Source organism: Eutrigla gurnardus (assembly GCF_963514095.1).
Source record: "Eutrigla gurnardus genome assembly, chromosome: 17".
Lineage (NCBI taxonomy): Eukaryota > Metazoa > Chordata > Actinopteri > Perciformes > Triglidae > Eutrigla > Eutrigla gurnardus.
Genome location: NC_139928.1, coordinates 18528947 through 18551995, shown reverse-complemented (window position 1 = coordinate 18551995; position 23049 = coordinate 18528947). Strand labels below are relative to the sequence as shown.

Here is a 23049-nt window from a genome sequence, read left to right as displayed (position 1 = left end):
TAATACTGCAGAGTTCAAATGGTCACCAGAAGAACTTTTTGGTAAAAGGTCTTCATATTATAAACGTAATCTTCGCATTAGGTGTGGGCGGTATCCGTTTTATGTAATTTTATATATTTAAATAATAAATAAATACCTGGTATACCATAATATTGCCCAAGCCAACTTTGGACCTAAAACTGCTAGCCTAGTTCTGTCAAATTAACTTTGGTCTTTGTACGTATGTTAATTAGGAGCTTTAGAGCAAGCCTAACTGTCCTTTATGCTTAGCTTACATGCAACTTTGACATTGTACTAATGTTCTTTTTTTTCCCCAATAGGAGGCAAATGCCCAAAAAGAACAAATTGAACAACAGAAGGCCATTCTTCAGCAATCCTTCACCACAGAAAAGGAACTGTTGTTGAAGAGAGAGAAGGCTGTCGAAGATGAGAAAAAGAAGCTGGAGAAACAGTTTGAGGATGAATTGAACAAGGCCAAAGCTCTCAAAGACGAAAAAGAACGTCAGCAGAAGCTCACGGAAGAGGAGAAGAAGAAACTTCAGGCCATTTTGGATGATGCTGTAAAGAAGCAAAAGCTGGCTGAAGAAGAGATGAAAAACAAGCAGAAAGAAATGGAAGTGCTTGAAAAGAAAAGGCTTGAACAAGAGAAACTCCTGGGAGAGGAAAACAAAAAGCTCAGAGAGAAGCTTGAGAGTCTTGAGGTCGCCTCCAAACAGGGTACCTCCGAAACGAAGGACATTAAAGTCCAGACTGATGAGGTTCCTGAGGAGCAGTTGGTTGCCATGACAATGGTGGGAACAACAAAGAAAGTTTTCAATGGCTCTGTTGAAGTGGACGGATCGAAGAAAGATACAGCATCACCGTTTGCCTTTGATGGAATTAGAGAGAAAGTTCCTGCTCAAAGGCTTCATGACATTGGCGTCCTCACCAAAAAGGAATTGGACAAATTGAAAAAGGGCAAAATCTCTGTGCAAGACCTCGGAAAGACTGATAAAGTGAAATCATGTCTTAAGGGTCAGAGCTGTGTCGGAGGCGTCTTGACTCCATCCAAAAAGACAATGAGTGTCTATCAGGCTTTGACGGAGAACCAGATCACTCCCAACACTGCCACAATGCTCCTGGAGGCTCAAGCAGCTTCTGGTTACATCGTAGATCCAGTGAAAAATAAACTCCTCTCTGTAGACGAGGCTGTTAAAGACCAGCTCATCGGCCCTGAGCTCCACGACAAGATCCTTTCTGCAGAGAGAGCAGCCACTGGCTTCAAAGATCCCTATACTGGAGCCAAGATCTCTCTCTTTGAGGCCATGAAGAAGGGCCTCGTTGAAAAGGAGCAGGCCATAAAATTCCTTGATGTACAGCTTGCAACTGGTGGCATCGTAGATCCCATCAATAGCCATAGAGTACCACTTCAGACTGCCTACAAGCAGGGTCAGTTTGATACCGACATGAACAAGAAACTTGCTGATCCCAGTGATGATTGCAAGTTATTCATTGAGCCCAGCACACAAGAGCAACTCACTTACAAGCAGTTGCTGGAGAAATGCACCAAGGATGCAGAGACAGGACTGCTGATATTACCAGTAACCGAGAAAGCAGCTCAGAGCCAGAGAACATACACAGATCTGGAAACTACAGAAGTTTTCAGTACATCGAACGTTGTTGTGCCTTTTGGAAAGTTCAAAGGCAAAACTGTCACCATTTGGGAAGTCATAAATTCTGAATATTTCACCGTGGAGCAAAGGAGAGAATTGATTCGCCAGTACAAGACCGGCAAGATCACAGTAGAGAAGATCATCAAAATTGTCATCACTGTTGTGGAAGACAAGGAGAAGGATAAAGAAAATGCCTTCAATGGTCTGAGGGCTCCGGTCTCAGCCAGTGAACTGTTAGAGTCTAAGATAATCAGCAAAGACGTATTCAACAAGCTGAGTAACGGCAAGATAACGGTGAAGGAGATCTCTGAGATGGAGCCTGTGAAGAAGGCACTGCAAGGAACACCGAGCATTGCTGGACTTCTGAATGAACCAACCAAGGAGAAGATGCCCATCTACCAAGCTATGAAGAAAGAGTTACTGTCACCTGAAACTGCGGTGATCCTTCTTGAAGCTCAAGCAGCGACTGGATTTGTAATCGATCCCGTCAAAAATGAAAGGGTCCCTGTTGATGAAGCCGTCAAGTCGGGTCTTGTGGGTCCAGAACTCCATGAACGACTTCTGTCAGCAGAGAGAGCTGTCAGCGGCTACAAAGATCCTTACACAGGAAAGAAAGTGTCTCTGTTTGAAGCCATGAACAAAGGCCTCATAAAGAAAGACCATGGCATCCGTCTGCTTGAGGCACAGCTCTCAACAGGTGGAATTATTGACCCTGTTAACAGTTATCGCATCCCACATGAGGTTGCCTGCAAGCGTGGATATTTTGACGAAGAAATCAGCAAGACCTTGAACCAAATTACAGATGACACGAAGGTGTTTTATGATCCGAACTCACAAGAGGATTCAACCTACGCTCAGCTCATGACTAAATGTGTCACGGACAAAGAAACCGGACTCCCATTGCTTCCTCTTTCGAAGAAGGCTGCAAAGCCAAAAGAAGAAAAACAAATTACAGAGGCAAAGACAAAAGAGGCTTTGAACCATTCAACTATGGAGCTGGATTATGGCCCATTCAAAGGCAGAAAGGTCACAATTTGGGAGATCATTCACTCTGAATACATCACTGAGGAGCAAAGGATACAGCTGATTCGCCAGTACAGAACAGGCCAGGTGACAATTGAAAAGTTGATAACGATTGTGATTACAATGGTTGACGAAAAAGAGGACAAACCAAAGGAGGAGGCCTGTTTTGAAGGCCTTAGAGCTCCGGTCACTGCCAGCTCTTTGTTCGATTCCAACATCATTGATAAGGCTACATTTGACCAAATCCAACAGGGTATAAAGACACCTAAAGAAATTAGTGAAACTGACAAGGTGCGAAAGTACTTGCAGGGCACAGACCGCATTGATGGTGTCACTATGGAAGATACAAATGAGAAGATAAGCATATATCAAGCAATGAAGAAGAATATTTTGCAGCAAAACACTGGGCTTGCACTACTTGAGGCCCAAGCTGGAACTGGTTTCATTACTGATCCTGTCAAAAATCTGAAATACTCCGTGGATGATGCTGTGAAGGATGGAGTTGTGGGCCCTGAGCTTCATGAGAAACTTCTCTCAGCTGAAAAAGCAGTGACTGGATACAAAGATCCGTATACAGGAAATACGATTTCTCTGTTCCAAGCCATGAAGAAGGAGCTCATCTTGAGGGAGCATGCTATCCCTCTCCTGGAGGCTCAGTTTACTACCGGAGGGATCATTGATCCAGTCAGCAGCCATCGTGTTCCCAACGATGTGGCGATTCAGCGTGGCTTTTGCAGTAAACAAATGTCGAAGTCCTTCAAGGAACCATCCGGCGACATTAAATGCTTCACCAACCCCAACAACAATGAAGGGGTTACTTACAAGCAGTTGGTGGAGAAATGTGTAAGAGATCCCAACTCTGGTCTGTGCTACCTGCCTCTGTCACAGGTCGAAGCTCCTGCTCCTGTTGAGAAATCGTATCAGTACACAGAGGAGCAAGCCCAAACAGATCTAGCCAACACTCAAATTGAAATCCCTCATAAGAGTTTTGGAGGAAAGTCTATGACCATTTGGGAAGTCATGAACTCAAATATGCTTCCAGTGGAGGAGAGACTGCGCCTCCTGGAGCAGTATCGCTCAGGCCAAATCACAAAGGAAAGAATGCTGATCATCATCATTGAAATCATTGAACAACGAGAGACTCTGAAGTCAGAGCAGAGCATGTCATGTGACGTCATCAGAAGAAGAATTACTATCGAGGAGCTGTACAGTGCTCGAATTATTGACTTGCAAACATACAACCTCCTGAAACAAGAAAAGATGACTATCCGTGAGGTGATGGAAATGCCAACAGTCAAACAGTACCTCTTCGGTACTGGGTGCATTGCTGGAATCATGTCAGACAATCCTCCTAAAATCAGCATTTATCAGGCTATGAAGAATGGACAGATTAAGCCTGAAGTTGCTTTGAATCTCCTCGAGGCCCAAGCAGCAACAGGATTCCTGATCGATCCGGTGAAAGACGAACTTCTGACAGTTGATGAAGCTGTGCGCAAGGGGCTTGTGGGTCCTGAACTTCACGACAAGCTTCTCTCTGCTGAAAGAGCAGTTACAGGTTACAAGGATCCATACAGCGGGAAAGTGATTTCCCTCTTCCAGGCAATGAAAAAAGACCTTGTTCCGGAGGAGTATGCTTTGAGGCTTTTGGAGGCCCAGAATGCCACTGGTGGATTGATTGATCCTGAATACTACTTCCGCCTCCCTACAGATGCGGCTATGCAGCGTGGATACATCAACAAGGAGACGCTTGAGAGATTGTCTGATACTACTGAGGTTGTGCGAGGGTACACCGATCCAACGACGGATGAAAAACAGTCCTACGCACAGCTGCTGAAAAGATGCAGAGCTGATAAAGAAAGCGGTTTGCGGCTACTTTCACTAGCGGACAGACAACTTCTCTTTAAGGGTCTAAGGAAGCAAATCACTGTGGAAGAACTGCTTCGTTCACAGATTATCAACCAAAAGACCTACAATGAACTCACCGAGGGTATCCTCTCCATGGAGGAGGTCAGCAGAGACGTGAAGAAATACCTGGAGGGCACCAGCTGTATCGCTGGTGTTTATGTAGAGTCTAGCAAAGACCGACTGTCTATTTACCAAGCAATGAAGAAGAACATGATCAGACCAGGGACTGCCTTTGAACTCCTCGAGGCACAAGCCGCCACGGGATATGTAATTGATCCTATTAAGAACCTAAAACTTAATGTCACTGAAGCTGTAAAGATGGGTGTCGTTGGCCCAGAGTTTAAAGATAAACTCCACTCAGCTGAACGAGCAGTCACAGGCTACAAAGACCCTTATTCGGGTAAGATCATCTCCCTTTTCCAGGCCATGAAAAAGGGCCTCATTCTGAAAGACCACGGCATTCGTCTGCTAGAGGCTCAAATAGCTACTGGTGGAATCATCGATCCACAGGAGAGCCTTCGCTTGCCAGTTGAAACCGCATATGAACGTGGCCTCTTTGATGAGGAAATGAATGAAATCCTCACCGACCCATCAGACGACACAAAGGGCTTCTTTGACCCCAACACAGAGGAAAATCTCACCTACCTGGGGCTGATGGAGAGATGTATGGTCGACCCAGAGACAGGCCTCGCTCTTCTGCTGCTCAAAGAGAAGAAGCGCGAGAGGAAGACGTCATCCAAGTCCTCCGTTCGCAAACGAAGAGTCGTTATTGTCGATCCAGAGACGGGCAAAGAGATGTCCGTGTACGAGGCGTACCAGAAAGGCCTCATTGACCATCAGACCTATATGGAGCTGGCAGAGCAGGAGTGTGAGTGGGAGGAAATCACCATCACCTCGTCTGATGGAGTTGTGAAGTCCATGATCATTGACAGAAGGTCTGGCCGGCAGTATGACATTGATGATGCAATCTCAAAGGGCCTGATTGGCAAGTCATCTCTGGATCAGTACCGCGCAGGAACTCTGTCCATCACAGAGTTCGCAGACATGCTGTCTGGAAACGCAGGCGGTTCCAGATCACGGTCTTCCTCCTTTGGCTCCTCTTCCTCTTACAACACGAGCCCAATGCCTTCTATAAAAGCCCCAGCTACCACATGGACCGACCCAACTGAGGAAACTGGCCCTGTGGCTGGAATCTTGGACACGGAAACACTGGAGAAGGTGTCCATCACTGAAGCCATACACAGGAACCTGGTAGACAATATAACAGGTCAAAGGTTGCTGGAAGCTCAGGCCTGCACGGGTGGCATCATCGACCCAAATACTGGAGAGAAATCCACTGTTGCAGATGCAATGAACAAAGGGCTCGTGGATAAAATCATGGTGGACCGCATCAGTCTAGCCCAGAAGGCGTGCAATGGATTTGAGGATCCCAGAACCAAAACCAAAATGTCAGCAGCTCAAGCTCTAAAGAAAGGCTGGCTATATTATGAGGCCGGGCAGCGATTCCTTGAGGTCCAGTATCTCACTGGTGGATTAATTGAACCAGATTCTACCAGCAGAGTCTCCATAGATGAGGCTGTTAGCAAGGGCACCTTAGATGCACGCACTGCTCAGAAGTTACGAGATGTTAGCGCATACTCCAAATACCTCACGTGCCCTAAAACCAAGCTTAAGATCTCTTACAAGGATGCTATGGAAAGAAGCATGGTCGAGGAGGGGAGTGGTCTGCGTCTGCTTGAGGCATCATCCCAATCAAGCAAAGGCCTCTACAGCCCCTATAGCGTCAGTGGGTCAGGCTCTGCCTCTGGGTCCCGGTCCGGCTCTAGATCTGGTTCCAGGTCCGGCTCCAGAAGAGGCAGCTTTGATGCCACAGGATCAAGTTTCACAACAACCTTCTCTTCCTCCTCTTCCTACAGTTCACCAAGCTATGGCCGCCGATACTGAGCGAGGATGTGAGGGAAGGATACACTATTAAGCCACAGTGCTCACCAGATGCCTACTTCTCCGTGGAATAAGGACTACTTTTATTCTGCTCTGCGTGTGGTTGTTACAGGACTTTTAATATTTAATTTTATACAAGTCGAATAATTTTGTTTATTTTATGCATCCCATTTACCTTTAGTTATGTTCCTGCTTTTGTATCAGATTTTCTGATTAACGTACTGTAAGCAGCATACGCAAGAGCTGTTCATTATTTCCAATGTCTTTCACAAAAGTGTGCAAGATATTTTTGTTTTTTAAGTTCTCTTAAAGTATAAACACTTACTGTTCCACAAACAACATACTATCTACAATGCATCTTACACTACCACTGATCACTGATTGAACCAAAACTAAATTTTCTCTACATGTATATATTTTTGGGGGGGAGGGGGATGAATGCCACTCTGCAGAGCAGAATAAGGAGTCTGAATAAACGCTAAGAATGTCTGCTTTAAGAATGCCAAGCTTCAAGATCTTTTCTCTCCTGGGCTTCACTGCCGCATATATACTCTGCCGATATCTACTCCATTCCCAGTTGTCTGTCATATAACCTGGAGTTACAGCAACACGCTAACCTTGTGATGAACCTCAAAGAGCAAGCTCCCACAAATGGAAGGATTATGCAGCCTATTGTGACCATTAACACCATCTGACAGTTCTGGACTTTACACATCCAACATCAAGACCAACACATACAAGTCCCCGCTTCCCTGAAGACTTTAAAAAGGTACATCAAGAGAAGGAATTTTTCTTCGGTTTAATGGAATTTCTTCTTATGTTTGTGTCATTTATGTTCTTTATGTTAACGTTGTTTCTTTCTGTCTCAGATTTTGTCTCCACAGTTCATCTCGTGTCTAGCTCTTTGCTCAGATGTCTTCCAGAGACCCTGTTGGCATTCATATGGACTGTGACCTTCATTGTAATCATTGATTTTATGCAATAGTGCAGAAACTCACACGACATTTCATCAGGTTATTTTCGCTGTGGACCGTTTTGTAACTCACATCTAATCTTGAACTCATTTAAAAAGGCCTAAACCGTGCTTTGTAAGTGCCTGCAAAATACTCAAACACTTAAATGGGATGTTGAGTATTGAAACATGGTGCAGTGGTTACATTGTAAACTGGCTGATGCATGAATGAAAGAGCAATGCTTCCCATAGTGGTGAGATTATCAGGTAAGCCTTTTACAGTATAACTGCAATATGTTGGAATCAAACTTTAAACTAACGGTTTGTTTTGGTGTAATAAATCTGAAAGTCATACAGGGCTGAAATATATGGTTTGAATGTATAGAAGTTAAGATTTTACATTTGTTTCCCCCCCATACAGATGAGTAATGTAATATATGTACTGTATATTGAGGATTATATAGAACACTATTGCTAAAAGCCATGAATTTATGTTAGTTTGAGAAAGATCTTTAAGCTTTGCCACCAGACCATGTATTTGTATTTTCCACAGCATATATTTGTTTTGATTTTAATTCTCCTTTGTAAAGCACATATATGATCTATATCATTTTATTTTCGTACTCTATATTCCTGCTTTGCATGATTTACTAACATTTAAAAAAAGGTGCAAACACGAAAATAGTTGTATCCATTAAAGCATTTTGTTTTCCTATTATATTTCAAAGGGTTTGAAGGATGTATTTTAATGAGGGTTGTCAAGCCTTGTTGAAAAGGGTGTATTTATAATAAAATGGAGACCAGGAATTTTGTTGTAACACCTTACGCTATGTAAATAAACATGGAAATTAAATGTTGTTTTATTTATTTTTTAATTTTTATAGATCATGTTGGCGGGAGATCTGATGGAATACGGCGTTTAAGATGGTATCAGATTATGACTATACACACATTTGTGGTGTTTAATAACCTTGCAAAGCTACACCTTTGAGTACCATGTTTCCTTGCATGATTTCACCATCTACAAAGATATTACTATCTAGTTTATTTATATTACTATTTTGTATATAATAGCACACGAAACTCAATATGAATATCTCATATATAGTAAGAGGAGAAGGATGGTTTAGGAAGCTGGTGGAAGACTGCCATCTAGTGGCTGTAGTTCAATTGCAGCCATCCTATGATCTTCTCTAGAATTCAAAAAGTCAGTAGAGCATGTCAAAAAGTAATGAAAAAAGTCAGTATATGTCGAAAAAAGTAGAAAAATAGTATGTCGAAAAATAGTATGTTGAAAAAAGTCTTAGTATAGTATGTTAGAGTCAGGAAAATATATCATATTGTAGCATGTCAAAAAAGTAAGTATGTTGGAAAAAGTAATGAAAAAATAAAAAATTAGTATGTCGAAAAAAGTCATGAAAAAAGTCTAAAAAATAGTATGTCGAAAAAAGTAATGAAAAAGTCCAAAATTAGTATGTCGAAAAAAGTAATGAAAAAGTCGAAAAATAGTATGTCGAAAAAAGTCATGAAAAAGTCTAAAAAAATAGTATTTCGAAAAAAGTCATGAAAAAGTCTAAAAATAGTGTCGAAGAAATTCATGAAAAAGTCTAAAAAATAGTATGTTGAAAAGTCATGAAAAAAGTCTAAAAAAATAGTATGTCGAAAAAAGTAATGAAAAAGTCGAAAAATAGTATGTCAAAAAAAGTCATGAAAAAAGTCTAAAAAATAGTGTCGAAGAAATTCATGAAAAAGTCGAAAAAAGTGTAAAAAATAGTATGTCGAAAAGTCATGAAAAAGGTCGAAAAATAGTATGTCGAAAAAAGTCATGAAAAAAGTTGTAGTATAGCATGTTGAAAAAGTCATACTACATAGTATGTGGCAAAGTCAGTATAGTATGTAAAAAAAGTCATGCAAAAAAGGAAATCATGTATTGTATTAGTATGTCAAAAATAGTAGTAAATTAAAATATGTCAGTATGTTGAACAAAAGTAAAAACTATAGTTTGTCGACAAGTCACCAAACATCAAGTAAAATTAAAACTGCGAGCAGTGATAACGGGCCCTCGCATGGCACGTAACTCGGTTAGTGCTACGACCGCCTGACGTGTCGGACCGCCTGGCCTGGCCTGGCCACCGCCACGGGGCGGGTCGTCCCCGGCCACCGCCACGTTGCCAGTCGTCCCTGGTCGTCCCCGGCCACCGCCACGCCGCGGGTCGTCACCGGCCACCGCCACAGCTGGCGCCTGTCCAGTGGCGGCGCCAGAGTATTTTTTCTGGTTCAACTACGGTGGGGCTAACTCATACGACGGTGGGGCTCAAATCAATGTCAGAATTTCAATGTGAATATATAACAACACCCAGTGGCGCTGCCAGCCGGAATCCAGTACGCACTGGGAGGACTTTTTTTGAAGGTGGAAAAAAAAATTTGATGCTGCTGAACCGGGCCGGATGCAGCCGCATTTGAGAGGACGATCGCGCGTGTGTGCGCAATTACGCATAGCGTGTGTTGGCCCCTCTCCACAACACAATACAGCTCGGCTCTAGTCTCGTCACCTCTCTGCTGCTGAGCACTGTGGGCCGAGCCGATGCATGTCTCTCTCCCCGGGCCGGCAGAGTTATCTCTGCCTATCTCACGTACTGTGCGTGCGTGTCCAAGCGTGTGTGTGCGTGCGTGGAGTGCTCACAAGCGTGCGCTTGTGTTTAGGTCGGGGATGGAGGGCACAAAAAACTATTTGCACCGGGGCCTATCACCATGATATACACTACTGATTTCACTGATACTGAAAACATTAGATTTTGTCTTAAAAAAGTATTTTTCCATTTGTTGTTGTATTTGCCGTTTCTGTGCGTACATTGAAATTGAATCCTGGCGGCGGCGCTGACAACACCCTCCCGCAGCTATAATTAGCATAGCCTAACTTTCCCAATTCGTTTATCCTTTCCCTACAACATGTTCTCAAGAAAAAGCCTGGGCCATCAGCCTACATTTTAAAACAGAATCATGTAGGCTACTATGAACCTGAAATAACAAAACATCTGGCAAATTTCGATTTAAAAAAATTCTATTTAAAAACACTGTTGGTGGCACTTCTTGGGAATTGAACACCGGACTTTCGGGTGTACGACGCGATTGTTCACCATTAGGCCACGTTACTTTTCGCGGTTGGGCTGACTACCTGACAGCTATTTATATTCTCTGTCTGAACCAGTTGAGTTTCATAGTCAAATTGTCATGTTAGCAAAACTGGCCACTAGATGTCACCATGGAGAACCAGGTTTCGGATTGTTTCGAAACCTCGACACAATTCCGGCGCAATTGCTTCGAACGCTTCGCTGTTTCACAAAGCCTTGTTCTGCCCATCCCTACTATTTTGCACTCACTACACTCAGATTTTGATTGACACGCGATAAAGAAGCATATGTTCGGATTTTTACATCATTTTTACAACATTTTATGAATTTTGTCGATATTTCACTTTTTTTTCCGACATGCTATAGTATGACTTTTTTTTTTCCTGAAAAAGTTGACCATGGCTTTTTATGGCTGTTTTGGACTCACTACACTGAGACTAGGCGCGTCAAGCAAGATGAGCGATTTTTATGCCTTTTTAACAATTTTAAATATTTTTTTATTAATATATTCTGACTGAATTTTTCGTGAATTTTCGACATGCTATAGCATGACCTTTTTTTAACAATATGATCAAGGCTTTTTTTTTTAAAGATTATTTTCTTGCATAGACACCTTTGTATTTAGCGGTGGATAGAGAGGAAAGGGGGAAAGGGAGAGAGAGGGGGATGTGACATGTATCAAAGGCAGTGGCGGCGCCAGAGTATTTTTTCTGGTTCAACTACGGTGGGGCTAACTCTTACGACCGTGGGGCTCAAATCAATGTTAGAATTTCAATGTGAATATATAACAACACCCAGTGGCGCTGCCAGCCGGAATCCAGTACGCACTGGGAGGACTTTTTTTGAAGGTGGAAAAAAAAAATTGATGCTGCTGAACCGGGCCGGATGCAGCCGCATTTGAGAGGACGATCGCGCGTGTGTGCGCAATTACGCATAGCGTGTGTTGGCCCCTCTCCACTACACAATACAGCTTGGCTCTAGTCTCGTCACCTCTCTGCTGCTGAGCACTGAGTTATCATACCGTACTGTGCGTGCGTGTCCAAGCGTGTGTGTGCGTGCGTGGAGTGCTCACAAGCGTGCGCTTGTGTTTAGGTCGGGGATGGAGGGCACAAAAAACTATTGGCCAACTATGAAATCTCAAATTTTTCGCCAGTCCAAATGCGCATGGCAATTTTTTTCAACTTCTGAATATGACAAGGCCCCCAAAAAGGCCGTCGAACTTGCGTAATAATAAAAATAATAAAAAATCCCTTCAGTTTCAATAGGGCTTCGCTGCTCGACGTTGTCGGCGCTCGGGCCCTAATAAATAGTATAATATTATTTTTTTTAAAAGTCATAAAAATGTAAATGAATGGAATGTTGGAAAAAAAATCATAAACTCATATGTCAAAAATGTTTTATCAAAAAGTATGTCAAGAAAAAAACGTCAGTACAAGTAATCAAGTTACATTACTTTAATATGAGACACACAGTTGTATTAGGCACATCAAAACAAAAGGCCTGTGTTTCTTAACACTTTATTACCACATTCTCAGCCTGCCCCAGAATGCACCTGTGAAAACACCTGTCACCAATTAGTTCTGTTAGAAATCAGAGCTTTAACACTATATACGGGATCCAGGTACTTCCTCACTTTAACACCGTCGCTGTATTGTGTGAACAAATGACACATTACTAAACATCTGCTGCCATGCTCTCAGGTTGTAAATGACAGATGTGATGCCAAGGCCTCTTCACAGGTTCGCGGGTCAGACCGACCAATCAGCTCTTGAGTGGTCTCTACGGCCGCCTGTTCCCACGCATGAAAATGATACATTTTACACAAAGTTCATATGGGGTCATATTCCCCGCGAAGGTCAGCCACCATTCGGGCTTTTCAGACCTGGAATAAAGCGCGTTTCAGTGATCAACATGTCCTTATCCAAAGAACCACCGACGGGACAACCGCGACAGCCGAAATGCAGCCGCTGCCGTCACCACGCGATCATCGTCCCGCAGAAGGGCCACACGAAGATCTGTCCCTTCCTCCGGTGTGACTGCTGGAAGTGCTCCCTCATCACGCAGCGGACTCGCGTCACGGTCCTCCAGCGAAACCTGAAGAGAGCCCAAAATAAAGAGCCTCGACCCCGCGTGCACGCCGGTGTCAGCGCCGCTGAGGGGGCGGACGGAGCCGCTCGTCATCGGGCTGCCCCATCCGTTCCCCTGACGGATGGGGCCCCGGAGCGAGGCGCCATCGCCGCCTGGAGACCTCCAGATCTCCGGAGCAGCCGCGCCGCGGGAGGAGGTTTGACCGGTTTGGAGAGCGGAACGGTGCGGGCCTTCGCTTCCAGTGAGGAGAGGCCATCCACACCGTTCAGTGAGTTATTTTATCAGAACCGGTTAATTCAGAATGTGTTTAAATGCTTACATTAGACTGGGACGTTGATAAATATTTAACTTTTAATGTTTCAGAACTAGTTTTAATGTTAGCTAACTTCCTACAACAACAGAACTTATGAATATGATTCACACCAATGTTAGAAAATCAAAAATGGCTGACAGGCCGAGGACACTATTTTTGCCCAACATTACGTGAGTGGGCCTAAAAACTGTACTGTAGCCCCAATTGTGTGTGTGTGTGTGTGTGTGTGTGTGTGTGTGTGTGTGTGTGTGTTTTAAATTGTGATTCCCGAGTTAAACATTAAAACCGTAATAGAGACCAGTTAAGCTCACTCATGCGTATATAGCACATTTATTACAATTAACTTTAAAGTTGAAAGGGGGAACCTTATTGTAAGTCGCTTTGGACAAAAGCGTCTGCTAAATGACCTAAATGTAAATGTAAATGGAAAAAAAAAACTAACGATCGCCATTCTGTGACGTCATCAACACCTGCTGCTGCTCAGGCCGAAAGAGGAGCGCGCGGAACAAGCTGTGGAAACATAACCAAGTAAAATTAGTTTTAATAATTAAACAGCTAGTTTAATAATCATGTAGTAGGTTACCTACCAAAAATCAATCAGCAGTACGTTTACTCAAGTACTTGTACTTTTCCATTTCACACAACTTCACTAATAAGTAAATAAACTATTATATATAATCTTGGACCTGCTGGAAAATGTATAATCACAAATCTGAAAACGTCAGTTTTTCTGAGCTCACGAAAAAATTACTTTTTTAGAGATACAAGACAGCAAACATATGATGATCGTATAGGCTAGAATATGACGTGATGATTAAAAATGCATCATGCACATTAATGCAGCAGTAATATTAATCCAGAACAGAATACACTGCCAGAACACCTTATTGCACAATAAGCTCTTTTGCTTTTGATAAGATTTTGTGGATAATTCTTGCACTCTTTTTGTTAAGGTTTTGATTGCAGAACCTGTATTAATAGTGGAGCATTTTCAGTGTTTTATATGTGCCTTTACTTCAGTAAATTAGTTAAATATTGTTCCACCACACGATAGTTAAGCAATTTTTTGAGTTTGAACTATTACTACTATGATCGACAAAACAAGGAATTTAAAGACGTCACTGTGAACTCTGAGAAACTTTATTAAATAAATGCTCACTCTAAAACAACAGCTTATATTATATTTAAAATTCATATTGAAGAAGATGCTTATAATGCCTGACCTTTTCCTTCCAGACGCCCCTTGCTTCGGTGAATTTGGCCAGACCACACCTCTGCCTTTCTATCACTTCCCGTGGATGTCAGGTTTCCCCAGCAGCTACGCGCCGTGTGCAAACCTCCTGCTCAACATGCCGTGGTTACCTCCCGTGGCTGCTGGGCTGTACGGCGACGGCCTCTGTGGACCACCGATGTTCCCCCAGTTCCAGTCCGGTGCTGTCCATTACCCGCCCCCACCGGAGCCTCAACCTCCTGCTGTAAGAGGCCCTTCCTCTTTGAATACTGCAGTCCAGCTGTGAAAATAAAATGTCATCATGACCTACTCAACATGTATGCATTTGTTCAAACCATCAGGACTGCAGACCGATCTTCGTCACCCTTCAGGCCCCTCCCCCAGAGACCTTCAAAGAGGAGCTGACGTCCAGGCAGCACCCACAAGCTCCTCTGTCCAAACACACTGAGCAAGACATAAAGCTGGTTTAAAGCACAGTGAGCACGTTAACAGGAGGATTAGGTTCCACACATTTAATAATTTCCTCCAGTTTTTTTTCAGTTTGTTGGCAAACCTGTTTGTATGGAGCAAATAACACTCAGACACATGGATTTACATTAACAGCCCTGTTCAAACTGCTGGCATGAATGTTTCTGCACACTGTTGGTTAGAATAAATTAAACAAGGGTGCAACACTGTTGTGTAAAGAAGCCAGGTTCATGACACTGTTGTTTTAAATAAAAGCTGCTTTGCTTTATCTTCTCACATCATTCTGGTTTACTTTCTGTCCTGGGCGTGTAGGACCCATATACCCAGAAAAGAGCAGATAGATGAGACACGATTTCATCAGAAATGGAGGTGAGGTAAGGTAACAAGCTTATCGAGTCAGATGACAGGCAAGAGTCATTACCAGGAACGTTCAGGTTACTAGGGTCAGACAGGAAGCAAGCAGCTTTGACAACCTGCTAGAATGAGAGAGAGGGCGGCTGCAGCACTAACGGGTGGTGTTCAGCTGACTGGAGCACTCTGAGGGCCTCTGGTGGACAGGTAGAGAATAGCAATGAAAGCAGGATTGTGGCTGAAGGAGGGCCAGAGGTAGTTTTACTCTTTAATATAATATTGTTGTATAACTCAAAACATTTTTAAATAAGAATGATTCATTAATTTGGCTTAATATTAACAATTTTACTAGTTTTGCACTTTATTTCATATCTAATATTTCATCACAGAGTATTATATTTTATTATTTATTTATTATTTCACTAGTCATCCCTAACAAAAACACATCATATTGCATGTCATATTTAATCACTAATATTTTCATATAAATAATTTATGTTCTTTAAAAGAATATTCCTTTTTTTTTTTTTACACTACAGATTAAAAAAAAACATTTGAATAATAGATACTGCAGTCATAGCAATGCTTTACTTCCTCTATGGAGAGGTGTGAATATTCACCTTAAATGAAATGGTAAGGCTCTTTTAAAGTATATATTAATAAATAATAAAAGAGGTCAAGGATCAAATCCCTACTGATGTTAAAACAGTGGAAAGAAATCTGCCAAATCGTTTAATGTGACCACCAGTCTAAAGGCGGCTGGAGGTCAAAGGTCACCGTCACCAGCAGCGTCGGTTGGTCGGTGTCGGTGTTGGTTGGGAGCTGACATCATGGAGGCAAGAGAGGCTCGGGAGAACCAGAACCTGGACTGAGGAGTGCAGATCGTCGGAGCCTGCTGCAGTAAAATGAGGAGAACATTACTGTGTTTGTCCACAGGGGGCGCCAAAATCAACACAAAGAAAGTTCCTCTTAAATGTTTGAGGTTCTAAAAGGTAAAACTCGCAAATAATTCACAACAAAAATTAAAAAAGGAGACAAATTTGTGTAACAGCACTTTTTCTCATTAATGGTCTCAAAATCTCTCAGATGTATCTTTTGGCCCTTTACAAGGGCCCCGCCCATTAGGCTGGAAACCCCCGGATGAAACTTCCAAATAGTATATAAAGTAATTACAGCCACAACAGTACAATGCTGTTTAACCACTGACGCATCAATATTAACTTTCTGATGATTAAATATCGAATAACATAACAGCGACTGGGCCAAGTTTCTGCAGAACAAGCACTTTTACTTTTGATTCCTCAGGTACATTTAGCTGATCATACTTGTGTATTCTTACTTAGGTACACTTCATACTTCTTCTACATCGGGCAATAACATGAATCCCAAACGTGGCTTTCGGGTGGTTGATCACACTGTGCTGGTGCATGACTTATATTTGTCACCAACGTGTTGGAGGGTGATGAAAGATTCCAGGAGGCGTTCAGTGTGACTCCACACCCTCCGGCTGCTCCACGCTGGAGGGGTTTTCATCAGACCGATACCTGCCGACATCAGCAAGCTCAAGTTCACTGACTGCTGCCGGGAAGTGAGGATCGTGTACGTGTGTGTGTGTGTGTGTGTGTGTGTGTGTGTGTGTGTGTGTGTGTGTGTGTGTGTGTGTTCTGTATCCCCTGAGAATACATGAAACAAATGAATCACTTTATCTCCCTCCCTTCATCTTCGTCTCCCTGCCTCTCCCCATCGACACCCCTGCCTGGTTTTTTTGTCATCATTTTAGAAACGGATGGAACATGTCACTATCACACCTGCTTCGCCAAAAAAAGTGGGGTGATATATAGGTACATGTGCATACTCGTACATGTACATGCAATTATGATTTATGGTATTTGTGGATGAGTCAGGGTTAAACATGACATTTCATGTCTTGAAGAACGGACGAATATATAACATGTTGAATTTATTGAGAGCCTTACTCATCCATTAAAAAGATATATTAAAAATGAGTCCAGGAGTGGACTGGTTGCACAGTGAGAAGGGAGCCAGTAGGAAGGACTTCCTGCAGCGGTCCTGGTCTCAGCGGAGCTGGATCAGTCTCTAACCGACTGCACTTCAAAGACCAGGGGGGCAGTTTGTGCCGCATCCTGTTCTCCACCACCAGCACCTCAAATCCCTCCTGCTGGTTCCCACAGCAGAGTTCTGTGCCGCTGCCCCCGCACATTGCCGAAAAGAAACGGACTGGTGAAATATCTCCAACATCTTGTACACATTGGAGGGCCGGTGTTTCCTCAGGAAGTAGTTTCGGCTCTGTCCTTTCCTGTAAACAGCCTTGGAATTTCCAGTCCGATCCATTATCGAGGTATTTGTCAGGCAGAAAACAAAAACATGATCCTCACAGTTCTGGTAGGTGACGGCATCGTCGACTTCAACCTGGGGACGGGAAGCAAACTGTTGAGGGTCCAGAGATCTTAACTGGAACCAGGCAGGATGTTGTCCACGGCCCTTGCACCCTCTCCTGGGTCAGACTTTGAGGAGGCTGATGTGGACCTGCAGCCTTGAACCATAAACATCAGTATGAAATGCTGTTAATTTCCTCCAAAATCAACAAGTCTGGCTGTTTAAAGCCTAAAACATTGATTTATCTCCTGTCAAACTGAAGCCGAGCGTTATTAGATAATCATCTAGGATGGTGTTAATGAGGGATAAAAGATTTTTTTTTTTTTTTATTAGTGGGTAAAACCATAATCACTTAGGATAAATCTTTAATTATGTAGCACAGATGCCAAATAGGTGAGATTGGCAGAGACCCAGCTCTGTTTTCTCAGGAAAAGGTCACGCATGTCTTGCCAAATCAAGTGGAAGATGCAGCATGAGCAAGCATGCTTTGTTGTCTAATGGGCTGGTTTTAAAAGGAAAGATTGCCAAAGTCAGCCGTGTACGTCATCTGGGGACCATGAATGTCTGTGCAAACATTGGTGCCAATCCATCCAGTCAATGTCACACTTACAAACTCATCACCTCTTGGTCAAGTTTTGCCGTTTGGAAGAGAACCAAAGACACTTGCAGCACTCGATGCAGGACTTGTGCTGCATCGAGGAGTTTGCAGGTGGTGAGATATTTCACCGGGAACGTGAAAGTTTGGGGATTTGAATATAAAAAAAAACATTTGGAAAAAGAACAAAACACCTATCCATCGACACCACGCCCAACTGGCTTGCCCTGACCTTCACCATGAGCGTCATTACCCTCGCTGCTTGTTTAAACATAACGGCAAATACCTGACTTTCACTTCAATGAGTTCAAACATCATGAAAATCAAGGTCACGGCCAAATCAGGACTATAATCCACTTTTATACTGTGCAGAAAGTTTTGACTATAAGTGAAAAAGCCAACATGCATGTGTGGGTTTGCTCTACGCAGCACTAACAATGACTGCAGAGTCAGTCACTTATGTAACTCTATAACAGTGAACACAAAAGCTGCTTAGGGAGGCTGTTTTCTACTTCATAGTTGGCTCAACGGACTGTTATACTCCCCACATTTTTGGCAAACATTTCACAGGTTCTTTTTTAGCGAAGGCGGAGCTGGCTGAGCCACAGCTTTAGTCCACCGAAGCCCATAAAGTCACTTCAGGCCAAACAGCGGTGGAAAAAGGAGCAGAATGTACTTAAAAGTCTCAAATGTAAAAGGACTCATTGTGCAGAAAAGTGGCCGTTATAATATTGGATTATTTAAAGTGAATGCATAGATATGTTAGCATATTAATGAGGGGATTTATTTGAACCAGGCATTCAATCCCAAATATTTTTTTGACACAATATGGGTTTTGTTCTAAAAAAACATGTGAAGAAGAATATATTCGTAATGCATATTCAGTGAGTAGCTTCTCCTTAAGGCTTCGCCAGATCTCTTATCATGCAGTGCAGTTTCCAGATACTAATAGAAGTGGGCGAGATGTTTGGCATCTTACCATAACAATTACAAATGACATTTTGGATACACACCTATCAGAAGTATGTGAGTGGGTAGGAGGACGATGTTTTCCTGCTTATCTCCACCCTTCTGCACGACGAAAGGAGAAGAATCCGCTGTGGCGACAGTGGATGTGGTCATACTTTGATTTTCCCTTTTAATCATTGCAACCAACCATGACAACACTTTGCTGTGAAATGACTGTGACAATAGTCTTATGTTAATTTCCTCCAAAATCAACAAGTCTGGCTGTTTAAAGCCTGAAACATTGACTTATCTCCTGTCAAACTGAACACAAGCTTTACTAGATAATCATCTAGGATGGTGTTAATTATTTTTTTATTAGTGGGTAAAACCATAATCGCTTAGGACTTAGAGATAACTTCTTTAATTATAGGGCACAGATGCCAATAGGTGAGATTGCGATCAAGTGTGTTTTCTCAGGAAATGCACAAAAGTTCACGCATGTCTTGCCAAATCATGTGGAAGGTGCAGCATGAGCAAGCATGCTTTGTTGTCTAATGGGCTGGTTTTAAATGTGCCATTGTAAATCCAAAATGTTCCATTTAACATTAAAAATATGCAATAAAAACATGCTGGAAAATTGTTGTAACTTTTGTCAAAAAAAAAGAAAAGAAAAATGTGAATAAAGATGCAGAAAAGATGATGCTCGAGATGTGAGCTTGCCCCCTTCTTATATACAGTATGTGATTAATAAGCAGGTTTCACTGAGGACACTTGGGGAACAGGGACTACTTCTTCGTAGAGTTCTCATGTCACACATCTGTTCTCCATGCTTGAATGTTTTCAGTTCCTCCACATGAGCGTTTCCCACATGTGTAATTAAGCTGCCAGGACTTCAGGGCTGGGTACAACTGAGATAATGCTTTTTAAAAACCTGTCCTGTGTTGGCTGGGAATGCAGAACATATGAGGACGCGTTGTCCAGATCAGTCAACAGATAATTACAGCTTCTCTGGATCAATGGTCATCAGAAGCTGCTGATTATTGTCATGCCGATTTCAGAAGAATTTGGCTTTTGATCCATATCATTAAGATACGAGTCGTCACGTTGAATTTCAGATTAGGATTTGGGTTTAGAACTGAAGTCAGGATTAAAAAGGTTTTGCAAAAAGAGGAGATCTTAAGGAAAGGAAAGTTGTTGTCAATAGAAAGTTAATTTTTTTTTATCTGAACAAAATAATCATGTCAGTTTACCTTCAGATGAATCTAAAGAATAGTGGACAGATAAGAATGAGGTGAGGCAGTCAGGGGCTCTCGGAGCAGTGAGTTGGGTGTGGTGCTGGCAAGAACGGACAATGGTGAAACATTCCTGACCTGCTGGATTTGTTCCAGGCAGATGGAGGAATATCCTGCAGGGGCTTAACAATGTGGAGAGGAAGAAAGGAAGAAATCTGCTCACAAGTGGGCAGTGACAGACATACGAGGAGGGTTATGTAGAGGATACTCTAATGAGGGAGCAAGCGTCATCTATCCTCGTTTGATTTTTCACAATCAGTTTTTGTTTCTATAAATATGATGGTGTTGACTAGTGTTTTTTTTAAAGACAGATTGATGCAATTTCCAGTATAAGTCCAAAATGTAAAGACGGGGCCTCCAGCTACCAAAGCACTTCTGTGTTAATCGTTGAGGTGATTACTGTTTTTATGCCGGTGATTATGGATGTTTGTTAAAACACGTTTTAATCGTGCGACAGCAGTGATGTAATTACTGAACCAGATAAAATGACCTGAGGAGTCTCCCAAAGTGTATACAGTCCTCTACATAGAACTCTCCAGATAGTGAGAAGTGAATGAGTGCACGATTGTGGTTATTAATTTTATTATTATTTATCTTGGCAGCAGCCAGTGCAGCCTTTTCCTCTGCCCTTCGGTCCCTACAGACGTTTTTTGCCTGGAATCGAACCCTAGCCTCTGGGGAGCAGAGCTTAACCAACCACACCACCACACCACCACACACCCACTGAGGGCCCTTGGACTCCTCAAGAGTCCACTCCTACAACCACCATCAACAATAAACCTAACTCTAAACCTAACCCTAAACCTAACCCCGACCCTAAACCTTACCCAACCCTAATGATGCTGCATGTCTGTTGAATATGTTAAACATACAAGTGTAAACAGGGCACTGTCTGCTTATTAGTGAAGAAATAGAAATAAATATGCACATAACCCCACTGCTGAACAGAACATTCAACATGTTCTTTAGTTTTCCAGTTTGTGCTTGTCTTTTGTCCGGATGACTAAAGGAAAAAAACCTTGCCCCTTGCTGTTTTGGACTTCAGTTGAAGGATACAAGATGTTTCGCAAGTAAAAGTCTAAGTAAAAGAAACAAAAGGCTGACTGACAAGGGCTATTCTATTCTATTTGGATAAAGTGTGTGTGGCTCAGCTCTTTAAAACGAAATGTATTCATGCAATTACCCAAGTCAACACTACAGCATGTTCCTCCTTGTGTTGCAGTGCAAAACATTAGCCTGTGTGATTTATGCAGCATGTAATGAGGAGCAAAGGCACACTACTGAGTCTACATCCATGCTAGCAGCACTGTGAGACTATTCTTAAGCACAGTGGTGCATTAAACCAAATGCTAACATTAGGATGTTAACATGCTCAGAATGTCAATGCTAACATGCTGATGCTAACCCAGGCAGCCTCCAGTTCTGAAGAGTGAAGGCAATGATGAAGTGCCTTGAACTTGCATTCTCTCTACTGGCCATCAGGGGGCAGGTACTCTTGTTGATTATAGATTGCATCCAATGCAATTAGCTACTTGAACACTTAGCTGTAAAGTTTGCCTCGAATTATGGCTATTAAAAGGCTTGGCAGGAAGCCAGTTTGGGGTTTTTCTCTGCCGACAGGTATGATGGGATGACCGACTTTGATGAAAATGCTGCATCTGTTGCATTTATTGACACAAAGGTGCCTCATCATTTATACCTTTTATTATTATTTTCTGTAGGTTTAACTTGCTTGGGTCAACTTGAGAGGTTTTCACAAATATAGGCCGTTTTCCTCTTAAAGTGTAACAGATCGATGCATCTCCACGAATCATCTTAAAAGGTTTGGACCAATCCCAACTAAATGCCTGGTAGACTTGTCCTGTCACCACTAAGAATGTATCAGCCTGATTCCCAGTAACTCAAAGGTATGCTCCTTCATGTTATGACAGCAGCCCCCTATTTCTACCTTTTCCAGACACTTCTGGCTACCACACCCAGTTTTAATGGCAGCACAGTGCTAGCCAAAATGTGTTGTGGTTGATTAGGGAGCTAGCCACTCTCTACGACTGGGATTAAATTAAATGACTTGATTGTCAGTTGACATTTAGTTAGTGCCAGTTCTCAGGTAACCAAAGATTCTTGATCGCAATTAATTGCTCTCTGAGTTATATGTGAAACGTGTTGCGTCACTTTGGAAGAAAAGTCATATTATAACATTTTTGAAAAGCCTGAATTTGCATATAAGGAAGATCATGTTCGAGCCATCCCCTAAACTATTTGAAACACTCCCCTCCGGTAAAAGGTGACAGACAGACACACACACACACACACACACACACACACACACACACACACACACACACACACACACACACACACACACACACACACACACACACACACACACAGTCATCTGCCAATGATTGTTATGGAATTATTACAAATTATTTTGCACAACTCGCTTGCACATATTATTATAAAATGGTGTATATATGGCTACACATGTATACATAGTGTCCTTTTTTCCATTTATGGTAATTAAAAAAGTGTATTTATGTTCTTGACTGCAGTACATTGTTTATTGTTTTACTCTGTAATTATTGTGTGCACTGAACACATGTATTGTATGTGAAAACGTACTCACCAATAAACTCCTTTCTGATTCTAATTAGTGATATGCTGAGGCCTCCACATAACCATCAGGATTGAATATTAAAAAAAAAATTGGCGTTCAGTAGCTTGTCCATTGTTTTAAAGGGTGACTTCTATCCTTTTGAGCC

General features: G+C 42.4%; 2 protein-coding genes across 8 annotated transcripts in view; both read left to right on the top strand.

Moving 5' to 3' along the window:
* Window positions 1-8326, top strand: part of pleca (plectin a) — an 82153-nt gene extending 73827 nt beyond the window's left edge. For all 7 annotated transcript variants that reach the window (XM_084031761.1, XM_084031765.1, XM_084031766.1 and 4 more), the window contains 2 exons: window positions 321-7290; window positions 7391-8326. In XM_084031761.1, coding sequence (XP_083887887.1) covers window positions 321-6524 — 6204 coding nt within the window. In that variant the 3' untranslated portion in view covers window positions 6525-7290; window positions 7391-8326. The remainder of the gene's footprint in view (window positions 1-320; window positions 7291-7390) is intronic.
* Window positions 8327-12058: 3732 nt separating this feature from the next.
* LOC311027655 (uncharacterized protein) lies at window positions 12059-15501 on the top strand. Its single transcript, XM_084031769.1, has 4 exons — window positions 12059-12960; window positions 14242-14480; window positions 14578-15078; window positions 15117-15501. The coding sequence occupies exons 1-3, from the start codon at window positions 12312-12314 to the stop codon at window positions 14704-14706; spliced, it is 1017 nt and encodes a 338-aa protein (XP_083887895.1). The 5' UTR covers window positions 12059-12311; the 3' UTR covers window positions 14707-15078; window positions 15117-15501.
* The last annotated feature ends 7548 nt before the right edge of the window (window positions 15502-23049 follow it).

Coding starts and splice junctions, on each gene's coding strand:
- LOC311027655 (XM_084031769.1), top strand. CDS start 12,312: ATGACAGATGTGATGCCAAGGCCTCTTCACAGGTTCGCGGGTCAGACC. Junction 12,961..14,241: donor GAGGCCATCCACACCGTTCA/GTGAGTTATTTT, acceptor TTTTCCTTCCAG/ACGCCCCTTGCTTCGGTGAA. Junction 14,481..14,577: donor CGGAGCCTCAACCTCCTGCT/GTAAGAGGCCCT, acceptor TCAAACCATCAG/GACTGCAGACCGATCTTCGT.